The sequence below is a fragment of the Cyphomyrmex costatus genome, unplaced genomic scaffold (genome assembly GCF_001594065.2).
Source record: "Cyphomyrmex costatus isolate MS0001 unplaced genomic scaffold, Ccosl1.0 scaffold66, whole genome shotgun sequence".
In the NCBI taxonomy this organism is placed as follows: domain Eukaryota; kingdom Metazoa; phylum Arthropoda; class Insecta; order Hymenoptera; family Formicidae; genus Cyphomyrmex; species Cyphomyrmex costatus.
Genome location: NW_017280222.1, coordinates 113381 through 137426, shown reverse-complemented (window position 1 = coordinate 137426; position 24046 = coordinate 113381). Strand labels below are relative to the sequence as shown.

General features: G+C 33.3%; 5 protein-coding genes and 1 long non-coding RNA gene across 7 annotated transcripts in view; 3 read left to right on the top strand and 3 right to left on the bottom strand.

Annotated features, from left to right (window-relative positions):
* Positions 1 to 5490: 5490 nt before the first annotated feature.
* Positions 5491 to 6986, top strand: LOC108779998 (uncharacterized). Its single transcript, XM_018547570.1, has 2 exons — positions 5491 to 6212; positions 6294 to 6986. Exons 1-2 carry the CDS (start codon positions 5589 to 5591, stop codon positions 6984 to 6986), a joined length of 1317 nt encoding a protein of 438 aa, XP_018403072.1. The 5' UTR covers positions 5491 to 5588.
* Positions 6987 to 7632: 646 nt separating this feature from the next.
* LOC108780005 (uncharacterized) lies at positions 7633 to 9879 on the bottom strand. Its single transcript, XM_018547577.1, has 6 exons — positions 9681 to 9879; positions 9427 to 9559; positions 9025 to 9237; positions 8472 to 8661; positions 7949 to 8226; positions 7633 to 7851 (listed from the first exon to the last, which is right to left on the bottom strand). The coding sequence occupies exons 1-6, from the start codon at positions 9699 to 9701 to the stop codon at positions 7640 to 7642; spliced, it is 1047 nt and encodes a 348-aa protein (XP_018403079.1). The 5' UTR covers positions 9702 to 9879; the 3' UTR covers positions 7633 to 7639.
* A 1248-nt stretch (positions 9880 to 11127) lies between these two features.
* LOC108780003 (uncharacterized) lies at positions 11128 to 12154 on the bottom strand. The gene is made up of 3 exons (XR_001940888.1): positions 11867 to 12154; positions 11469 to 11642; positions 11128 to 11356 (listed from the first exon to the last, which is right to left on the bottom strand). It is a non-coding gene; the product is annotated as an uncharacterized LOC108780003 (long non-coding RNA).
* Positions 12155 to 13666: 1512 nt separating this feature from the next.
* Positions 13667 to 16438, top strand: LOC108779997 (uncharacterized). The gene is made up of 4 exons (XM_018547569.1): positions 13667 to 13978; positions 14437 to 14594; positions 15091 to 15250; positions 16123 to 16438. Exons 1-4 carry the CDS (start codon positions 13899 to 13901, stop codon positions 16436 to 16438), a joined length of 714 nt encoding a protein of 237 aa, XP_018403071.1. The 5' UTR covers positions 13667 to 13898.
* Positions 16439 to 16990: 552 nt separating this feature from the next.
* Positions 16991 to 19044, bottom strand: LOC108780004 (putative nuclease HARBI1). 2 transcript variants are annotated; one of them, XM_018547576.1, is made up of 4 exons: positions 18979 to 19044; positions 18113 to 18540; positions 17807 to 18036; positions 16991 to 17680 (listed from the first exon to the last, which is right to left on the bottom strand). In XM_018547576.1, exons 3-4 carry the CDS (start codon positions 17915 to 17917, stop codon positions 17348 to 17350), a joined length of 444 nt encoding a protein of 147 aa, XP_018403078.1. In that variant the 5' UTR covers positions 17918 to 18036; positions 18113 to 18540; positions 18979 to 19044; the 3' UTR covers positions 16991 to 17347. The 2 variants fall into 2 exon arrangements, 1 of the variants encoding a protein (XP_018403078.1); XR_001940889.1 differs by lacking the exon at positions 18979 to 19044 and having other exon boundaries at positions 18113 to 18557.
* A 2802-nt stretch (positions 19045 to 21846) lies between these two features.
* The window catches only part of NiPp1 (nuclear inhibitor of protein phosphatase 1), a 17242-nt gene continuing 15042 nt past the window's right edge, over positions 21847 to 24046 (top strand). The window contains exons 1-3 of the mRNA XM_018547574.1: positions 21847 to 22052; positions 22320 to 22380; positions 22845 to 22998. Of these exons, the coding sequence (XP_018403076.1) occupies positions 22024 to 22052; positions 22320 to 22380; positions 22845 to 22998 (244 nt within the window). The 5' untranslated portion in view covers positions 21847 to 22023. The remainder of the gene's footprint in view (positions 22053 to 22319; positions 22381 to 22844; positions 22999 to 24046) is intronic.

Sequence of the window (24046 nt, the reverse complement as noted above, 5' to 3'; positions counted from 1 at the left end):
ACTTGATTTTATTGCATTTCTACTATGTCTCTCTTAATTATTAATCAGGAAGTTTCTGTTAAAGCCTCTCTTTAAATTTTTACATCTTTTAATTTGCTATTTCCTTTTTCATAAATCTTCCTATGATAATCTTACTTAAATCTAATTACATCTGTTATGTAATTAGTAGGAAAAGGAATAGTTTTTATTTATAATGATTTTAGCTCTTCTCTAATTCTATTTTATAAGTAATTTCGTATCGGTATTATATCATTCAAGCTTTCTTAAAATTGCTGTCTTATTTCATAATCTTATTTATCTATGTCACAACTCGAATTAATATAATACACTATTACATTATTCTTTTTATTTCTCTTGTCTAATCTTTATTATATTAACTGTTCTATCAATTGTATCTATTATGTACAAATTGAATTACACAATTTATCATTTTATCCTTGTTCATCAAATATTGAAAAAAAATAAAATGACAAATTATGCGTATTATACGTGAAACGGATCACATTATTTATTTAACATTTAATTAATTTAATAACAACAAAGAAAATAATTCCGAGAACATTCCTAGCGTTCAGTGGAATGTCGTTGTTTTTGACAGCATTCAACAGAGAAAACTTATAATACTTACATGTAAAGGTTGAGCAAAATTATCGGCACAGTATCTAACGTCGTAACATCGAACTAACATTTCTTCGGATAAATATAGTATATATTCATTTGGTTCTTTCTCATGATATATTTCCATATATTCTATAAGATTGTCTTCTAAATAATCGTTTTTAATTATATATAAATTATGCAATACATAACAAGCAACAATGAATTTAGACATTTTAATAACAGACAGATTTTAATAACCACATTTCTAAACGAATTAATTGTCTAAATCTATTTTTTAAATAACCATATGTATTTTGTATTTTTACTCTATCGGCACAAAATATCTTTTTGAATGTTCTTTCTATTTCATTTAAAGTGCCATAATCTTTATATGGTGTTATTAAATTTATGGATAGAGGATATGCAGCATCTCAGATTATATGATAATCATTTCCCATTTGACACACTTTTTCTCAAATAAAGGACATTTTATAGACAATACTCAAGCATCATGTATTTTATTAGAGATACCTGTAAAAACATCGATAAACATTTTGAGCATCGCATATTCCTTGTAAGGTAATAGCTGTCTGATGATGTCGATTAACATATGTGGATCTAATTTTATCACATGGTGTTTGAATAAGTATGTATGTACCATCAATGCATCCAACAATACCAGAAGTTCCACATATCTGAAAATAATAAATTAAACATACAAATTAATTTAACTTTTATAGTGTGTACAAATAATTATCGAGAAAAGTATTTATTCTATATTCTTCTATAGTCTATATATACTTTAGTTTATTTTGTTAATATATTTGCATATACATTTTATATTTGTACATTCGATGAGGGAGAAATATAATTTCTTTTTAAATAAATTTAGAAAAGATTCTTATTATACCTCCTTAAATTTTGTTACACATATATTTCTTTCTTCAGCAGTTTGAGGAAATTTGATTATTGTTGAACTCAAATCATACAAAAAATTAATTACTCTATTTATTATATAATGTGCAGTAGATATACTAACATCAAACAAATCTGAAACATTACGTATTACACATTTGTTGTCTGCAAACCTAAAAAGATAAAAATAAGAAATAAATATTGAATTTATGTAAAATAGTTTTAAAAAAAATTATTTTTTATTATGTATAATAATGGTAATATTCTGTTTATATAACATATACCATAAAAAACAAAATATATTCTGTAGCCGTTTTTACTTTTCTACCTCTTTTGATTCTGAAGGACAATATTGGCATTCTTCGAAAGCATCAATAAGGAAATTGCATGTTTCATGCAATATACGAAAACGAGATTTAAACTAAATAAATAAAAATGTAACGCTATATTTGTGTAAAATTGTTCATATCAAAACATAATTTTCCATATTTTAAAATATAAAAAATTTTTTAAATAATAAATGCATAAATTACTAACCTCTTTATCATCATATTGTTCAATTACTTCAGTAATTGATGCTTTTATACGAAGTACTTTTTTTAGGAAATTTACGTATTGCTCTTGCATTTATTTGTGTATCTTCATCATCAGAACTATCTGATAAAAATAAAAACTTGAAAATAAAAAATCGCTACGATTTTCAAGTGGTTGTCCATTTTATTTTAAACGTTTCTGGTTTTGTAAGTTTATTATCAAAATCACGAGAACACTATTCAGGTAAAAACATAGCCTCGATCGAACACAATTTTGTGGCACAATCAGATTAATCGACCCGGATCGGGTTCAAACCCGCTCCATTCGAAAACGTTATAGACTCTAGGTGCACGTGCTCGGAAACTCGGGGAGTACGTATTTTTATACTGAACTGAGTGCGAGTACTTGCACTAACCTAGTTGTAATAATTTGTATGTATACTGACCCGACCACAGACTTTCATATATAGAAGTCTGTGGACCCGACTCAGCACCATAGTAACTTTTTGATTATTCCCTAGACGATTATTTTTTTGGTTTGTTGTAACTAGAATTGTTACTAAACTGTGTTACGACTGGTATCAGTTTTCGGCGCTAGCGGCGCTGCATTGGCTTGTGTCTATGTCCAATCGGGATGTTGTCAATCGATTCTCACTCCTTTTCATTTGCTCCGTAAATCAATGTATGCATCCAGAAGCATGACCGCTCACTGAACACTCAGTGAGCTTTTTTATCTGGTTGGCATATTCCATTAGATCTAAAAATATAAACCAAACAAATACAAGAGCTTATTGAGCGGTCGTGCTTCTGGAATCACCCAATACAATTGTTTTTTCTTTGCTACTTTCTGAATGTCAAGAAAGATAGAATGTTTGTATCGACTTGTGTCACTAAATAGGAGCACCTATATATGTCATTAAATAGCACCTATTGGCTTCGTTCAATGGGGAAAAATTATCAGACAGTGCTTAGTAATTTTTTAATTTCTACACTTAGGCCGGTATTCATAGTTAATTCTTATATTCAAAACCGTCTTAAGTTCAGTCTTGAGAAGTTACGAACCAATCAGAAGGCCGCTTTAACATAAGACAATACTTAAGGCAGTCATGAAATAAGAACCGACTATAAATACCGGCCTTACCCCCGTATTCATAGTCAGACCTTATACTTAAGGCTTCCTTAAATTTATCTTTAGATACTCAGTAGCCAATAAAATAATTCGTAGATCATCTAAAGATAAATTTAAGGAAGCCTTAAGTATAAGGTCTGACTATGAATACGGGGGTTAGATTCAGCGAAGAACTAAAGGCAAGAATCAATCATATTAAGCCGGTTCTACATTAGTTGCAAGCCGATCGCAAGTTTGTTACGACAGCCAATCTGAAGTATTAATTTCAAAATGCAAGCTTGAGATTGGCTGTTGCAACGAACTTGCAATCGGCTTGCAACTAATGTAGAACTGGCTTTAAAGAATCACTAATCGCTTAGGGTTTCCATAGAGCGCGTCTAGGTGCCTTTTCATACTGACGCTTAATGTTCATTTTTTAGCGTCAAATTAGGTCACGTGATCAAAATTGACGCTGGATATTCGTCAATTTTTATTATTATAATATTTTACGTGATGTTTCGACACTAAAAATGAGCGTCAGCATGAAAAGATACCTTAACGTCGTCTGTCGCGTCACAAGTTAGCCAATCAAAACATTCCATTTTATGATGCGTTTCTACTGAGCGCATTACGCACGTGTCGTGAGAGAGAGGGGGAGGGGGAGAGAGAGAGAGAGAGATCACATGTGCATAGTAGGTCTGTTCGCGTTGCTTGCACTTTTTGCACTTACTATCTTCGCTTTCTCTCTTTTTAACACCGAATATATATCTATCTCATTTTAAATGCAAAATTACTTGGCGATTTCATGCAATGCGAACAGACCTAATATATATGAATTTTGCAAAACAATTTTTTAAATTTATTGACGTAAAGTATTCGTAATTAAATTTTTTTTTGGCAATTCCGCCAGCATTCTATCTTCCTTGATATAAAGTAAAGTAGCATGACCTCTATTGTTTTCTTGTAGAGTTGGGAGTACGGTAAATAGCTTCAATTTCATCATTTCTTAATATACAGATATTATGACTCACACAGTAGTGATGGGAAAATTTGAAAAAATCGATATCGATTCTAAAAAAATCGTATAAGAATTTTTTACTCTTTTCTACATATTAATGTATAATTATCGCTTTTTGGAAAAACGAGGAAAATTTTGGAAAATAAAGGAGACTAGAAAAATCAGGAAAAGTTTAAAATAATTCAAAATTACTTATTATATCTATATATATATTTATATTGTATATGTGTATATATATTTTTTAAATTTTATAATAACATTTTTTAATTTTATAAAACCAAAAAATTGCTGCTGCAGCTAATTAAAAATGAAATCACTCAATTTTTTATTGCATTAGCCAATCTTTTTTGCTGCGATCACCAATACTTCTTATTTAATGAACTTAAAAATATAATTTTGGAAACCCGTTTTCCTTTTAACCGATTGCGTTTCTCAGTAATGATATTGGCTTTACTGAATAGTCTTTCACATGGCACGGAGGGCCAAACAATCAATTAGGCTGTATTTTCATGCACTCATAGCTGACGCTCAACGCTCGATTCGAGCATTAAACTAATAACGTAATCTTCTTCTTAGCGGGAGAATAGCCCTGTTGCGGGATTCTCTAAACTTTTTATCGATGATTATCGCTATCGTTAACTAGCGACAGCCAATGGCAGGACAATCCTAAAAGAAAACGCAGCTTTCATTGGCTGTCGTTAGTTAACGATAACATCAATTATCGAAAAAACGTTTAGAGATTCCCGAAACTGATCAACCAATCACAATAAATTAATTATTCTCATATTCGACTGCGATTAGCCAAAAAGAAACCGATTCTCTAAAAAAAAAGGAATCGATTCAGTAAGAATCGAGATTTCAAAAAATCATATAATAATCGATTATTTTGAGTCTAAAATAATCGATTTTTCGAGAATCGGAAAAGAATTTCCCATCACTATCGCACAGCATGCTATCACATATTTGCACATATTCCGCCATTAAGTCCACTCTTGAGGCTGGAGGCACATGAAGCGGTAAAAGTAAAAGCGGAACGGTTTTAGCGGTAGCGGCGGAAATCTAGCGACCAATCAGAGTTTTTCCGCATTTTTCGTATCGCTGCTTTCTAATCCCTATGTCACATTGAGCGGTTCTTACGGTAGCGGAACAAAATTCAACAAATCGTGAAATACCAATATAAGCAGAAAATATAAAGGTACTTTTTGATTGGTTGAATTTTGTTCCGCTACCGTATGAACCGCTCAATGTGACATAAGGAAAATATTTTTGCAGAAATGTGCAAGCGGTAATGTATTTGTTATTATCTTCTCAAGAAGAAAAGGACAGTGGTAGAGGTTATGTACAGGATTTCTTCTCCGTGTCAATTTTTTATCACTTTTTATTAGTTCTGTGAGTTGATGTGTTTGAGCGCATCATGAAGACAAAGAATATTTTACTGTTTATCTGTAAATTACTAATTTCACGCAAGAAAGTATATTGCGTGTTTAAGAGGGAGGCAATCCGCAAGAAAATATTAAAATTATATTCATTGTACATCATTCAAAAAACTATTGAGAAACGACGTTACAAACGTCAATTTTGGGTACGTCCAATATTCACGGAGGAAAGGAGATTAATGCAAGGCGCAAGTGATAACTTGGCACGAGAATTGGAAACACTTGACCCTGAAAAATTTTTTAATTATTTCCGAATGTCACATGCTATTTTTGAAAAACTTTTGAACATTATTGAACCATTCATTACTAAAACGCACGTTGTTCGAACACCAATACCTGCACGCACTCGTCTGCAAGTAACTTTACGATACTTGAGTTCAGGTGACAGTATGGTTTCTATATCATATGCATTTCGAATAGCACATAATACAGTTTCTCTGATAATCAACGAAACATGCGAATCAATTTGGAATTCCTTAAAACATCGAGTATTTTTACAACCCTCCTCGAATAATTGGGAAAAAGTCGCTGAAGATTTTGAAAGAATCTGTAACTTTACTCATTGCATTGGAGCCCCTGACGGAAAACATGTTGTAATACAGGTATATTTGTTTTAATATTTTTTAATTTATTCTTCATTATGAGTAATATGTGTTTCAAGCGATTTTTTTCTCAATTGTCAGGCCCCACCTAACAGTGGATCGAAATATTACAATTATAAAGGCCAGCACAGTATCGTTCTTCTAGCCATCAGTGATGCTCATTGTTGTTTCTCCATGGTTGATATTGGTGGAGAAGGACGACAGTGTGACAGTACTATTTTTCAAAATAGTGAATTTGGCAAACGATTTGGCAACGGATCTCTAAATCTACCCGCAGCCAAAAATATTGCAAATACAAACGTAACATTACCATACGTATTAGTAGCCGACGAAGCATTCCAGCTAACACCGTACATGATGAGACCTTATCCACGCAAAGACTTAGGTATAAGAAAAAAGGTTTTTAATTATAGGTTGAGCAGGGCAAGACGGACAGTGGAATGTGCATTTGGTCTTCTTGCTGCTCGATGGCGAGTTTATGGAAAACCTATAATTGCGTCAGTTTCAACAACTAGGAATATTATTAAAGCTACAACTGCAATACATAATTTTGTAATGATCAGTGAAAGAGAATCAATTAGAATGTTGCCTCAGTATTCGCGGTACACTGCACAGGATCGAGCAATAATATCAGACGGCTTGAGGAACATATCACGAAGTGTATCATCCAATTCAGTGCAAGCAGTGAAAATAAGAGATGACTTTACAGATTTTTTCAACAACATTGGTGCAATGCCTTGGCAGTGGAAGAAAGTTTTAAATAATGACTTCTGATTATGTTTTTTATACATTTAAACTCAATTTTATTTGTATACATACATTCATATTATGTGTCTAAAGTGAAAATAAATTATAGTAATCTATGTGAGATAAGTTATTTTTCTATAAAGAATTTAAAATGCATTGTACACTTTCCTCCTCACAGTGATTATTATTAATGCTGGTACATACATATGTCGTTATTGTTGACATCAATATTATGATTGTTATTGTAAAAAAATGTCTTAATGACAATGTGAATTACACATTTTTGTATCGTAATTCATTTTTATATAGAAATTATCACAAAGGAAGAAAAATATGCTTTTTCAGAAGGTTTACTGTAACTGTAAAATAATTGTTAATTAATGTTCAATAAACTTCTATTTTTTAATATAAATAAAATAATATAATTAATAATTCTTTAAAACTGTACGTTAATGAAGAACCAACGTACAAGTATGAGCTGCGAATAAATATGAATATAAAATACTTCGACCATTACGCGAAGTACAAATAAATATATTCAAAATAATTTTGTTTTTTCTTGACATTTTAATGTAAGTTTATATATATATATTAAAATACATAATATAACAATACATAATAATAGTATATATGTATTAACATATGAATGTGTATACTAATATGTTTGAAACGTGTATCCTCTACGGTATTTCACTGTACTTTAGTTCCGCTTCTCTTAGTTGTTGTAGCCATTCAATTTCTAATTCCGTCCTTTTCCGGTATGGAAGGCGACGTAGTCCTTCGCCAAGTCGAAGCAATATGCCATCTACCGCATCCGAACCGACACGCTCTTCCCGCAAAGCATTCAAGATAGCAAATTGCACCTCTTCAGATTCCGGGCTCACTTTGGGTACTGCAAAAAATGAATATATAAGAGCAATGTTGATAGATTCAGGCTCATTTTTTTGTAAAAATATGATGCTAGATATAATGAAATGAACATCACTTACTCTTCGCTTTTCTCATCGGTAATGAACTTGATGCTAATAGATTACGCTTGACTGGTGGTTTTACGTATGCATTCATGGATGTTCTGTTTAGCGTAGTGTGGAAAGCACCTGGAGATGAGGATGGCGACACTATTGTATTCAAGTCCATATCATTTTCATTTCTGAATGGAGCGATGTTTTCCTGTTGTGGTGTGTGTGTGTTGTGTGAATATACTGATACATTTAGAGACTCCGAAGAAGAAGAAGCAGTAGATGAAAGTGGCAGAGACGAAATAGTACTGTAATAAAAGGATACATTAGATTTTCAATTTAATATATTACATATTATGTATTATGTTCAGTTTTCGGGAGCGGTTCACTTGCACACTATAGCTATTGCCCACTGCCTATCACAGCAACTTCTGCGTAGGGAATTTTTTTTTATTTCTTTTCTAGCGTTGTGATTGGCTTGTGCGCAACTGGCTCGTGTCCAATTAATATACACCCCAGTTTTCTTGTATCAAACATACATATCGCAACTTACGATTCTGTTTGTACAGAAATTTCCAAAAATTTCATTCGCTCAAAGAAGCGAAACGAATGTTTTTTTATTGCTTTTGCAGAATCTGTTGAGGATCCACTGGGAACATACTGTTTGCTTACTTTTCTTGCTTTCATGTATGCGTCCCGTAAATATTTCCAGTGATCTTTGACCCACTTTATGGTCATGTTACCTATCAAGAAAGGAAATATATATGGCTGCGTTCAGCAGAAAAAGCAGCTTTGCAACTGTTGTAAAATTTTTGAATATGATTGGCTTATACATTTAGATCTAATGAGGAAGTAATGGTAAGACCAATCATATTAAAGAATTTTGCAACAGTTGCAAAGCTGCTTTCTCTGCTGAACGCAGCCTATGTGTGTGTATATATATATATATATATATATAAGCGATTTAAAATTAGTACAATGGATTTCAAATATAAATGATTAAAAAATGGATATATGCAAAAAAGTTTCTCAAACAAAATTGTGTTATTTATAGATGTATAAGATCTATTATATTTTACCAATAAACAGGTGTATATTATACATACCACCTCCCATTTCATTTGAGATTTCTGCCCAAAGGGCATCCTTTTTTATATTTGTCCTCTCCTGCAATGGCAACGTATAATTCCACAAGCTGGGCCTTGCTTGGACTAGTTCTATTAATAATTCATTTGTTGTGTCACCTAAATATTTTCGATGTTTTGATGGAACAACCTCAGTATTCGAAATGTCATTTTCTTCATATGTGTTTCTTGGTACTACAAAAAATATATACTCTACATTACTTTTTTTATGATATGTGTATTAAAGTCTTAAGTTTTGCTTAATTCAAATTATTATCATATATATTATCAAATTATTATCATATATATTAAGATCCATCACGCATGTATTACCATTGTGTTGTTTAATGAAATTTATTAGGAATAAAGAAAGAATATACGTACTCATCCTTGCCACATGATCATTGTCCACCTGAAGTAAATGGAGATCTTCATTGTAATTTCGAAAACATTCATGGGCCTCTATATTACTGCAGGTTCCTCTCATGACCCACCCGCAGTAACCGCATTTTATGTGCTACCAAAATAAATTTTTAGATTAACTACATGCATTTAACCTCGATGTTATATCTCGATGCTCACTGATGTATTTTCACAAATTGTTAATGAACTATTATTTTAAAACAACGTTTACTCACCACATTTTCGTTATAAGCCATCTCCCCTGAAAATATACGTATAATACCCAATCTAAATCTAAATACGTAATTATTCCTTTTCAAATTCCTAAATCTTTCTTTGGTAGCAGCCGTAGCAACAAACAACGCTCTATATAGTAGCAAATTACATAGGCAATTTAAAGTGTTTCAACTTTTTTGCAAACACCGCGAAAACGCTTATGCAAGGAAAATCACGTGACATCACGGTTATCCGCGGCATTTTTTCAGATCCGCAAAATCAAAGCGGTACGAAAAATGCGGAAAAGCTCTGATTGGTCGCTAGATTTCCGCCGCTACCGCTAAACCGTTCCGCTTTTACTTTTACCGCTTCATGTGCCTCCAGCCTGACATAGGCAGACAGTGCAATAAACTTCTCATCCTCCCTTTAAGCAGACCAATCATGGTGGAAGTATACTTAGTGACTTTTCAGTTTCTGATCTGAAAACCCATGGAGAAGCTGAAATTGTGCCAACCCGTCGAAAAAAAAATGAAAAGTAATGTTGGCAAACTTGTTTATCTACTCGTCCTTGTCACACCCTATGCAATAGAGGAAGACATACCTATATACAGTACGTATATGAAGCGGAGCAAGTGAATTTATAACATTAAAATGGTGCGTTGCGTGGTTAAAGTTTGCAGAAACAATAGTGATCAGTGCCGTAAAGATGTAAGTTTAAAATACATTTATGTACATTTATGTCTCTAAAATACATTTATGTAATTTGTATACAAAATAGAAGTTTCCTATTCACTGAATGTGCCTAGAATTCTTGAAAAGTGTAATTAAATAAAAACTTCAGCGACAAAAGTTTTTATGCATTTTATGCACCACAGGCGAATCACAAGTTTAAAATTTTTATTTCATTATGCCTTTAATGAATTTTAAGCACCATTAGTGAATATGACACTCATATTTTCTTGCACAAATAATATTTATGTATTTTGGAGAGGCGTGGTAAGTCTCCAACATACAATCTTGCAACGGCGTAAGTATTAATGTGTTTTAGGGTCCGCTGGGGAATCACAAGCTTGAAATTTTTATATGTAATTACACTTTTAATGAATTTTAGGCACCTTTGGTGAATGACAACCTTACATTCTGTTGCACAAGTAATATTAATGTATTTTAGAGAGCCCTAGTAATTTTCAAACTTGAAAATTTGCAACGACACACGTATTAATGCATATTACAAACCGCTGGCGAGTCACAACTTTGAAATTTTTATTCCATTACACTTTTCATAAATTTTCGGGACCACTACTCAATATCAAATTTATGTTTTTTTGCACAAATAATATTAATGTATTTTAAGGGATCCTTAGTGAGTGTCGAACGCTAAATTTTGCAATGACAAAAGTTTCCAAGTATTTCATGAACCGCTGGAGAATTTGAAATATCGGCCCAAACAGCCAGGATGATTTCGTGGACTTTGAAGTTGTACTGTATTGATAATTTATGCATTACATACTCGAAGTATTAGAAAATATTAAATTTGCATTCTGCAAAGGCAATGATTCAATTTCGACTGTATCTTCATGTGTTCCTTCGTCTAATTTTAGAATCGATTGTCCATTTTTTGAAGAAGCCAAAAATATCCACTACTTTTAGAAGAAACTGGAAGTGATGTCTTATCAAATTTGATATTCTGTTACATCTAAGACATAAAACAAAAATTAAAATATTAATTATAATTAATATATCACAATTGTATAAAATTAGGAATAAAAAGGGAATATATTTTATAAATAATTTCACTTGTGATTTACTTGTGACGCATATATGGTATAAGAAATTGCATGTCACCCTAGTACTCCCAGTCAAATCGTAAGTTTTCTTTTACATTAACTCCGCTTCCACACTCGGCATTTTCTGCTTTAATTGCGCTAATTTACGACTGAATACAGTTCTCAACGATTTCTATTTCTTTTGCACTTCTATTTCTGAAATCAAAATTGATTAATTTTAATTAACGACTTAGCAGAGTAGTCAACAGCTTTAGTTTTATTTTGTCAATAAACAATTGCTTAATGAAAGTTAATTATAATAAAGCAAATAATAAATAAAATTATTAATTTGATAACCTCGACGCTGTAATTGAGGTTATGAATTAAAAGTAACGTCAAATTTTACATAAACATGTACATATAAACGAGAAGAAACGTACCTGTTCTATTCAGTAATACAGCAATTATTTTCCACGCGTTATCTTTTTTTCTTTATTCGAAAAATCTTTTTTGGTTTTATGAATTAGGAATTTATTTGCCTTTACATGTGCTATTATAGATCGTATTTCGGACTGATGCCATTTTTCTCCAACTTCAAGCATATCCCAATCATATTGCTCTTCAGTATCCATTTTTATGGACTAAATATCGGAATATGTATAAAATATAAAAAATGCTGCCGAAAATTATATTATAACCACACTTTGCGTAATTTCACTCTTCGCTGCTCTTCGCACTTTTCGTGAACGCATTTGATTGGTAGGTGTTGCGATCAACAGTTGCTGTCACCAAAAAGTTAAAAGTTGGACCATGGTGTATTACACCATGAGTTGGACAACTTTCCTTTAACAACCACAACTATTGGCTCCCGCAGACAGAACGCGGCAATGCTTGCCGCACAGCGGAAGTTGCCGCGATAGCCAATCAGCGTCTCGCCGGCAAGATATTGATTTGTTATCGTGCCAACTTCCGCCGCGCGGCAAGCGTTTCCGCGTTCTGTCCATAGAACTTATAAGTTCTATGGTTTTGTCTGCAGGAGCCATATTTATTGCAATTGGAAATAGCACTTAGCAACCAGTAATTACTAATTGCCATTTTTTGCGACTGGCAACGGGGTGTTGGCAACGTATTGTAGACCACCCATAAGTGGAACGCATCCTAGGTGCACGTACTCGGAGTACGTATTTTTATACTGAACTGAGTGCGAGTACTTGCACTCTAACCTAGATATAATAATTTGTACTGACCCGACTCAGGGCCGATTGTTTCATCTTTTGGTAAAGTTTACCTGTCAGGTAAGTAACAAGATTACCCAATCACATGCGCGAATTGCCAGATTTACCTAACGGGTAAACTTTACCGAAAGATGGAACAATCAGCCCTCAGTGCACAATAGTAACTTTTTCAACACCAACGTATATAATGGACGCGTTCAATGGATTTAACAGTTGAGCGAGCGCTCGCTGTTATTCTTTTAGATCATCCAATCAGAATTTTAGATTTAGAAGAATACACCAATAACAGAGCGCTCACTCAACTGTTGAGTCCGCTGAACGCGCCAATAACTTTCATCTTGTCTATGGCTCGCGCGCGGTTGTTTCTTTTGGTAAATTCTAACCTACCTATTAGATTGCTATTCAAAAGGTAACAATCATTTACTAGTGAGCTGACGTATTGGTTAAAGACATCGACATCTAGAATGGACCGCTGATGGTAGTGGTGGGGGTAGAAAGACAAGTAGAGTGAGAGGTAGAAATAATATGATCGTTCTTTCTCTGTTTACTGAAGCCTGATTGGTTGTTGAATTAACAACAACCAGTAGTAATCAGTGAAATTGAACTGGGGTTCGATTTTAGAGTCCACGTTTTGGGTCCGTTTCTACCAACGCGGTTTAAAAAGTTAATTTCTAGTGACACTCGGTTAACCAAAGTTTACTAGAATATTGGTTCTATCAATAATTTATTCAAGTTTAAACTTATGTAAACTGAGTTCTATTTAAGCCCGTTCTACAATAAATCGGTAGCCGTTGTCGTATATCGTGCCGTAAGAAATTGGCCAATCACAGTTGAAAACAATCAACCATGATTGGTTAATTTTTTACGGCACGACATCCGACGCCGACATACGACGTGTGACATTGGCCCTTAAACGGCCAATTTTTACCGTTTAAGCTTCTTAAACTCCGATTAAAAATGTAACTAGCGCCTACTGAAAGTAGTTCTTAACCTAAATTTCTTTAAACACACGTGACAAATAAGGTTAAAGTTATTGAAAATATAAAAAGAAAGGAATTTATACTAAAAATACAAGGCTACGAACTAGATTTTATAAATAAAAAAACATGGCAGATTTGTTTAATTTTTTACTGTCATCATCTGATGATGCAGATTATCGAGAACCAAACCGTAGAAGAAGAAAAGATTTAAACGGCGCATAAATTATATTTAACAATTAGACGACATTGAATTTAAAATGCGATTTAGATTAAACAAACAGTCAGTTCGATTAATATTGGAAGAAATAAGAGAAGAATTGGAGTTTTTTACTAACAGGTAAGTTAAAATTATTGTTTAATTAAATACATAAGCATTTTGATAGATAATATAATATTTTAGAAGCAATGTCGTATCTCCTATGAAAGAACTGCTGTTAACACTTCGCATTTATGCGACTGGATCATTTTTATAGTGTTTTTCACTGGCAAGTGCTCACTTAGTGCACATTAAAGTCGTTGTACACTATTCTAATCTGATATTAAAATAAAATATCTCAATTGATAAAATGCCTATTGTGTATTTTGTCAAATAACACAATAAAATATATTGAAGATTTTACAGTTTTACTCATTTTTTTATTTTTATTAAACATATATTTCTATGTTGATTTGTGTACAAAGGCATTAAAGTACACTGACAATGAGTGTGCACTAACTCTGCCATTGAAAAACGCTATTAATAACGATTGGTGATTTTTCTGGCGTAAGCACGCACATTTTCTGTACAATATATAGAGTGAGTCAAGCTATTATCAGGTTACGACCCCGTTATATTCACTTTCCAACAACAGAGCAGGAAATAAGAAAGGAACAATTACAATTTTACAATATTGCACGCTTTCCAAGGGTCATTGGTTGTATTGATTATATACATGTACGTGTCCAGTCTTTTGGTAAGTTTTACTTATATATATGTATACGTATATATATGTGTATACAACTTCGATTACATATATATATTTTATCTTTGTTTTATGTATAAAAAATAGATTTTTTTTATTATTATTATATTTTTCTACTTTGATTATATATTAAAGGTGGAAAAAATGCTGAATTGTTCAGCAACAGAAAAGGTTACTTTTCTTTAAATACTCAAGTAGTTTGTTTTTAATAGCAATCTAGAAATAACAAATATAGTTGCTCGTTGGCATGGTTCCATACACGATAGCACTATATTTAATAACTGTCGCTTGAGAGCAAATTTTGAAAATGGAGTATATGATAATGGGTTATTGTTAGGAGACTCTGCCTATCCCATAAAAAAATATCTTGTAACTCCGTTATTAACTCCACAATCTGCAGCAGAACGACTGTATAACGAGTCACATATTCGTACTCGTAATATAATAGAGCGTTTGTTTGGTATTTGGAAGAGATTTTCTATTTTAGGAATGCGTTACCAATTACGCAGAGTAATGACTATCATTATTGCAACAGCAGTACTCCATAATATCGCCAGACAGAATGATGATGTAGAACCAGATATCGACCCAGATTTAAATTTACCTGCACCATGGGATCATATGTTAACAGCTTGTAACGTCGCGACGTTCATATTCATTTTTATATATAATGATTTTATATTTGCTAGATTATATAATTTAATATTAGTATATATCAATAAATGTATAAATTATTAAATATTATAAGAATATTTCTTCTTTTCAGTTTGTTATAATTAAGAATATCAGAAAAGAAGAGAGATATTTTATGCTTATGTTTATTAATGTAATAATATATAATAAAACGAGTACTTATACTTCAAAGTTATGGTCAACCGTTGCTCTGGACTAAATGCTCGATGGTTTGATTTAATCAAGAAAGGCTTTGTCATTTCTAACAGAAGGTCAAAAGTTTCTCTACTCATTCTTACATATCGAAAAAATATATCTTTGACATTATATCGTAACTCTTGAAAGAGATGCTTATGATCACGATATAAAGAACGAGCAACATTGATGAGTCTCACCCACCATCTGCGATTTAACCATTTCCTTTGTCGATTCCTTTTTTGTAACAAGGCCAATAAACACAATTGTAAAATCGAGAAAATGAAGAATCATTATCGTCCACATTCCTTTATATCCGACAAAAGTTTAATATCTAAAATATATATAGATAAGAAATAACTATACATATTTTTCATTTTATTGATTTGATTTCGTAAGTAACAATAAAAAATTCAGGTCTTCTGTCAATACTTACTTCCAGATATATTTTAACAGGATTCGAACCGAAGTCTCATGTCTTATCCGCTGGATAACTACCTTGCCGCAAAGTCACACAGCCTTTTGAAGTGTTTGATTGACCAATCAAAAGAAAGAATTTTACAAATTAACCAATCAAGAAACGCTTCAAAGTATTCGTAGTGGCAACTGGACCGCACCCAATAAATGTATCATTAAAATCTCTATCCGAGAGTTCATCATGTCTTGATGGTTCATCAGTTCCATCAAGCCCGGCTTTACCTAGTACATCAAATGCCAAGAAGAGACGTGCTCGAAGCATATCGGTAGAACCACAAAACACTAAACAAATACATGAAGCTGACAAATTTGATAATTTGTTCAATGAATTTATTCAACCGCGCAGTGAAGAACAAGCCTTCTGCAGTTTCTTACAGTCTAGATTAGAAAGACTACAGAAGAAATATTATATGCGTATTACACATATGATATTGCAGGAAGTAATGAAAATTGAATTGGAACAATCTGAAAGTCAGTATTTGTATGACTAAACATTTTCATTTAGGTATAGTCATTGGTAGTCATTTAGAAAGTCATAATATACAGGGTGTTTGAGAAGTAATGAAACATATCCCGTATAGGGAGTAGAACGGACTGAACTGAGAAGAAAAGTCCTGTACCATTTTACAATTGTCGCAATAGTTAACGAGATATTAATTTATAAAAATATCCAAATTCGCCCGGCCCATCGTCAAATACAAGCGCGCGGCTGGATAAATATCTCGTTAACTATTACAATTGTAAAATGGTACAGGACTTTTCTTCTCAGTTTAGTCCATTCTATCCCTATGCGGGATATATTTCATTATTTCTCAAATCCTGTATAAGTAGATATAATAGTATGAATGACTGAACTTTTCTTTTTATATAATAAAGTTATAGTATATAAGTAGATATTGTATGACTAAACTATAAGTAGATATTGTGTAACTGAACTTTATTTTGTTATAACAAAAACATTATATATAATAAACACAAATATATAACACAATCAAAGTTATTTATATAAAACATTATATATAATAAACACAAGTTTCTTTAACGTATCAGATCCCATTGCCACGGAACAGCTTCAATATCGAGAAAATAATTTTTGAAGCTCTCTCTCACAATTGCTGCATTTCGAGAATGAGTATTACTTCCTACTCCTTTTATCGACTGAAGTCCTTCTCGTATTTCTTGGCGCCATTCACCAGGATTTATTGTTCCATCTGTCTGTACTGAGTCAGCAAAACCTGGCCTGCAATACAGTGATTTATTCATTAAGAAATTATGCAGCACTACACAAGCTTTAACAATTTTTTCTGCAGTTTGTAAAGACGTATTTATCGGTCCTTCCAAAATTCTCCATCGTGCCACCATTATACCGAAGGCGTTTTCAACGACTCTCCGAGCTCGACTTAACCGATAATTAAAAATTCTTCGGTCATAAGTATTTTTCCTGGATATGGTCTCATTGTATAATTGGTCAGCTGAAACGCCTCATCTGCTACCAATACATATGGCATTGGATCTCCGTTCTCGACTATCAGGGAAGGTAGAGGTACATTAAGTTTATCATCAGCAAATAGTTGTCCCATGAGAGAATTCTTGAATACTCCCCCATCACTATGACGACCTTCAGCTCCAATGTCGACAAGAAGAAATCGATATGATGCTGAAGCCACGGCCATTAAATTTATGCTGTGACTTCCTTTATAGTTGTAAAACGTTGATCCCGATTTTGGTGGTGCCTAAAAATTAAAATATTTATTTATTAAACTTATATCACATGTATATTAATAAAACTTACGCTAGTATCGATATTTTACATAAACTATTTAATATCATTTTTTATATAAATTTACAAATACATTTACCTTCACAACAACGTGCTTCCCGTCTATAGCACCTATACAATGTGGAAAGTTCCAGTGTGTATAGAACTCTTTCGCAATTTCCTTCCAGTTATCTTCTGACGGTATAAACATTTCATTTTTCAGCGCTTGCCATAAGTACACATGTGTCAGCGATAATTGTTGAAACAGTGCTACGTCCTATGCGAAATGCAAAAGCAATAGAAGCCATTTTATCTCCTGTGGCTAAGTATCTGCATGTAATTGAAAAATCAATATTTTACATAATTAGTTCTTAATAATTATTAACGTTCATTTTAATAAACTTACCTTAATGTCAAGTATAACTTTATGCGAAGACAAATAGGTTCTCTAAAATTAGTTTGTGTTTTTTGTAAAGAAGGTCCAACAATTCTAAATAATTTGTCGAAGACGTCGACTGTCATACGGCAATACTTGAAATGTAAATCAATGTCTTGAAACCGCATCTCATTAATGAGATGTTCACCATCTCCTTGATTATTCCGACGCTGATTTATCGGACGAACCCACCATCGTCGTCGTCGTCGTCGTACCAATAAATCAAAGTGGCTTTCATCACTTTGTCGTTGTGCCTGGTATTTTAGATACCACATAATTGATAAAAAAAGACGTTTCTGGTGATAATCCATACCAAAATGTCTTATTTTTGCATACAGGCGCAACAGCGTTAAAAAACGATTATGTCTACTAATAGCTGATGCTGATTCCATAACGTACTAAAATAACAAATGTATCTAAGGTTAACAATTTTAGGTTATTTTCTATATTTTTATGGTGCGTTCGGAAAAATGCTATTAACGCTATTTCCATGAAGGAAGATATAAGGAGACTCCACTCGGTCTCGCCAGTCTACAAGACATGAACCCATTTTAGGTTTCGAGTTCCGTTTCCGATTCTCGACACTCGCAGCGCTCGTGAATTTAGTAGTGCTGCGCATAATGAGTGCGAGTAAGTTCTCTTACTCGCACTCATCAGAATCGAAAGCTGAACTCGAAACCTAAAATGGGTCCACTTTTATTTTACGGAGTGGAGTCTCCTTATATCTTACTTCCTGGCTATTTCTATCATTCTATTTTGTTTATTAGACATAAAACAAGTAGGTAAAATGACAGAAATAGCGTCTCCCTGAATGTACTTTACAATTTAATACATACGGTTTCTCAGACCTGGATCTGGGGGTCGATTGTGTGTATCTTGAAATGAGATGAAAATTACCAAAGTGTCCAAATTCACTTCGATCATCGATGCTCTGTGGTCGGCTGGTCGCTCGCCGCTTGTAGCATTCAGTCACATTCAGTATGAACGGACAAAAATTAAAACATCGCGCATCGCTCGTCGCGCATCGCCCATCGCGTCCAGTGTGAACTAGGCTTAACGCAGAACGAGAACAGAACCAATAACGAGCATTCCGTGTTTCTAGAGAATCTCGTGATTGGTTCTACTCTCGTTCCGCGTTAGGCTGGAGTCACATTGAGCGGAAATCTACAGCGGAACGGAACAGCGAGACCAATCACAATCGCAGAAAGTAAAGCAGCGGAATAATTGTAGAGTTCTGATTGGTTTCACTGTTCCGTTCCGCTATAATTTCCGCTCCATGTAACTCCAGCCTTAGGGTCATTATTGTTAGGTACATTATTGACATATCTTTCGATAGCGTGCATAAACACGTCATACGCCGACACGTCAAAGCTTGTGCGTTATTTACGTTTACAACTTAAGTTGTCGTAAAATGTTATGGCAGTGCTTATGCTCAGACCCTTAAGCGGGGAGCACAGACTTTTGCATAACGCATAAACCATATACATAAAGAATTTGATTGGTCCATTGACTCATGCATAAGAAAATGGACCAATGAAATTCCTTATGCACATGCTTTATGCGTTATGCAAAAGTCTGTGCTCCCCGCTTTACGCTATTCCGCTGCATGGATTGCACCCCATATATGTAATACTACTATATGGCTAGATGAGAGAGAAGTCCATGTCCCAGAACCACGGTGCGGGAATATACTTCTCTCTCTTTCTCAGCGTACTTTGAACGTTGTGCGCATGCGTCGGATTCATCCCCTCCATCAATAATAAATAGAAGGATAAATATACATATATGTGTAAGGAAGAAGGAAAAAGTGATTGATTCCGCTTCAGGGTATAACCTTGTTACAGTTAACAGAATCAGTTTAGTCGGAATAAATAAATTAATCCTAATTTTATGAAATAAACTTTTTCAAAATTGCCGTTATGTATATAAGAATACAGTGCAATCCCTTACAGAAATTTCATGATAATCAGTGCAAACTAATACCTATTTCATACCTATGCAAACTAATGTTTTCAGTCGCATTAGGCGCATTAGGCTTTTTGCCACATAAATACCATATCTTGACCATTTTTGCCTGTGTACAACAGCACCCATCTAATAAGCATAACGAGCATAACCTGTTCGCGTCATCTCACTGATCGCACTCTATTTTCCTATTGGCGGATGCAATCAATCCAACGCATGCGCACAACACTCAAAGTACTCTTAGAAAGAGAGGGAAATATATATTCCCGCACCGTGGTTCTGGGACCACTTCCTCTCACTCCCTCTTATAGGCACTACCCATATAGTAGTATTACATATATGTTGCACCCTGACTGCTCCGTTGGCCATTTTGAATCACACAAATTGTCTAAACTTTGATTGGCTGACATACCCCCGCTCCTCTCAATCCACTGCGCATCCACCAGAATGGTTCACCTTCTATACTTCCACCAGGAAGTAAGATATAAGGAGACTCCACTCCGTAAAATAAAAGTGGACCCATTTTAGGTTTCGAGTTCAGTTTCCGATTCTGATGAGTGCGAGTAAGAGAAATGATCATTTCTCTTACTCGCACTCATTATGCGCAGCACTACTAAATTCACGAGCGCTGCGAGTGTCAAAAATCGGAAACTGAACTCGAAACCTAAAATGGGTCCATGTTTTGTAGACTGGCGAGACTGAATGGAGTCTCCTTATATCTTCCTTCATGACTTCCATCTAGAGACCCTCTAACAGAGACTGGCCATCAGGCGAGTCCGGCATTTCCTAGCGAAATCCTACAAGTGAGACAGAAATATAGGCCATTTCACTCTTTCACTCACACGAATATGTGCGTTCGTATGTGATCGTTTATTCAAGTTGATTTGAGTTGATTCAAGGTTATGTTCGTGGTTTTTGCTCAGTACAAAATAATAACAATAAAAATGAGTGGTGCAACCACTTGCACTGCACAATTCTGGAAAAATTATTTAATATCTGTCTTTAGTCAGGTTACGGCTAAACATGTTTTAAATTATCAATTGTTTCCTAAAATTATTAGAAAGTTTGTCGTATTCAAATTAAGAACATTAAGTAAGAAAAATACTAATATTAATAGAAGATATGACAGTAAATCGTTGGTACACACCTTTTTTAAATAAATTTTACAAATGTTAAGTGTTTGTACTTTTGTCACTGATTTCCTAACATAACTTTAATTTTATTTGAAAAAGATTTAATAGAATTAAGAAAGAGAGAATATTAAATATAGAAATTATTTAACGTATAAACAAAAAGAACGAAGACAATATAAGAGTCAATGTTTAAAATTTAATAACAAAGTCAAAAATTAAATCATAAATGTCAAAAAACAGCTATTATAACAAAGTTATTTAAAGATAAAGATGTATATAACTGACGATAAAACTTGACATGTTTTTTTTTATTTAACGTATATTATTTATATTGATGTAAAAAGCACGGTTTTAATATTTCTATAATATTTATCATTACATACTATTTACATTCCAAGTAAATGCAGTAATTGAAATTTCAATACGAGCGGGAATCGCTAGAAAATGGCGGACCAATCAAAAGTGGCCCCCTGATGGCCAGTCTCTGTTAGAGGGTCTCTACTTCCACCATGCCCTTGTCTTTATACCATGCGTCATGCGAAAGATTATAGGCCTTGACTAACCTAACCGATTCAACGACGCTTTTGATTCTTTGGGACCTCTAGGATTTCCATTCTCATAGTATTTTGCTGACACGGGATTTGTTTTCATACGTATATATGTTCTTGCATTCTGGATAATTTAAAAACAATCGTCTGTTATTGTTCATGCATTCGCTCAGGCTTATAATAATGCAGTGAGGGGAATTTATTTGTATTGTTTGTGCAAGAGTTGTAGACGACAATGGCTAATCATTACGAGGTTCCCAACTGGTACGTTTCAGAGTTTCCTTATTTGCGACGTGACTTGATTATTCGAGTCTGTTTGTTTATTGTTTACGCAATCGCATGTTCCGAATTGTTTGTCGTCGCGCAGCAAGATTGACAATGTCTGGCGGTACACTTCATTCGCGTTTTGCAGTACATATTATCAGTACTAAGAATCTAGTATATGTGATGTAAACGATAGATTTTCAGTACTGGCAGTATATATTAGAACATGATTTTTGCGTATATATATTAATCGATAATTTCTTCTAGGGCCGGTAAGCCACCGGTTGGACTGCATTTGGATGTGCTAAAAAACGACAAATTGATACAGGTAAGAGTACATGGTACACTAGCTGTATCTTCAATGATATGTCATTCCCTTGGAATTCTATTATTAGAGCGCATTTGAAAACACTATTTAAGTATCTCCTGAGGAAATAATGTACTTGTTGTTTATTAAATATGAAAGGATAAATAATATTTACAAGCATTGTGAGTACCAAATAAAGTATGCTACTAGTATTATTTTATTTTTATTTAATATTTGATGAATAAAATGACACTTGTCAAATAATATTTTTGAATGTAGCCTTATTTGTGTGAGTTAAAGGTCAATTATGTCTTGAAATGAGGTAAAAATTACAAAAACGAGCAAATTTATTAGGTATTTATCAATGAAATTATATTATAAATATTATAAGTAAATTTACTTATTTTTGATATTTTTACGAAGTTGTTTGTTACACGATCGAATCCTTATATGAACTGAGTGTCACATAGATCCTACTTTACTAGAAACTTATGGTGGATGAGAAGAAGTGTTATCTATTTGGCCGCAATCAACAACTGAATGACTTCTGCATTGATCATGCGTCTTGTTCTCGCGTTCATGCAGCTCTTGTTTATCACAAGCATCTGAATCGGGCATTTTTAGTTGATCTGGGAAGTAGTAAGTATAGAGCTTATACTGTACAGTGCTAATATATAGATTGTGTTTGACTTGGACGCTTTTAATGCTTTCAGTGCTTTTATCTGTGTTTTATGTCTACTAAATAACAAAAACAGATTAATGATTTTAAAACGTGTGAGTGACCAAATCAAACACAGTCATCTTTCAAGAAAGATTTTTAATTAAAATTAAATATCTAAAGTTCTCTTTTTTTTAATAGATTGTAAAATCAATTTTAATACATTTCTATCTATTATTTCTTGAACAGCACCTTTTTAATCTTTTTTCTACACACACACACATACACACACAGCAGTGGCGTAACTTCAAAATTTAGGCCCGGGTGCATAACCTCTTGAAGGGCCCTCCCATACGGAAGATTGTTTAACCAAAAAAAGAAAAGGTTTTTTCTAACCCTTTAAAGGCGTTTATACATTTAAAAACGTTTTTTTTTTTTTTTACGTTTTAACACATTCTCTCCACATTGGGCCTGTTATTGAAGAAAGTAGTTATAATACATTTTTCTTAATAATCAAGCGACGCGGTAGCGTCGCGACGCCAAGTGCATAAAATAAAAATATAACCGTTTGACTGCTTGACATGATCGCTTGACTTGATTGATGCGTGTATATGTTCATGTCGCTGTCAATTCACGACGCTACTACTAGCTTTATCTCGAGTTTTACATCTTCAAACTTTAGATTAAAATTACTCAGAATTTAAAAGCCCAATCAAAAATCTAAAAACACTTTTATTACATAATGTCATCGGTATCTTTTGATTGCGACCAGTTCGAATAAAATTGGTGCAGCCGATACCGAGATCTAGAGACCGAGTTCCGAAAAGGGACCGTTTTAGTTATTTCAGAAGACGTACGTGTGACACATGTATTTTTTAATCGTACGTGTGACATATATATGTAAACCAGTTTGTCCATTAGGCTGCTGTTCACAATGTCTACATTCAAAAAACAGTCATCATATGTCATTAAGCTGCTGTTTCTAATAAAAATATAAAAATTTAATTTAATTATTAATTAAATAAATAA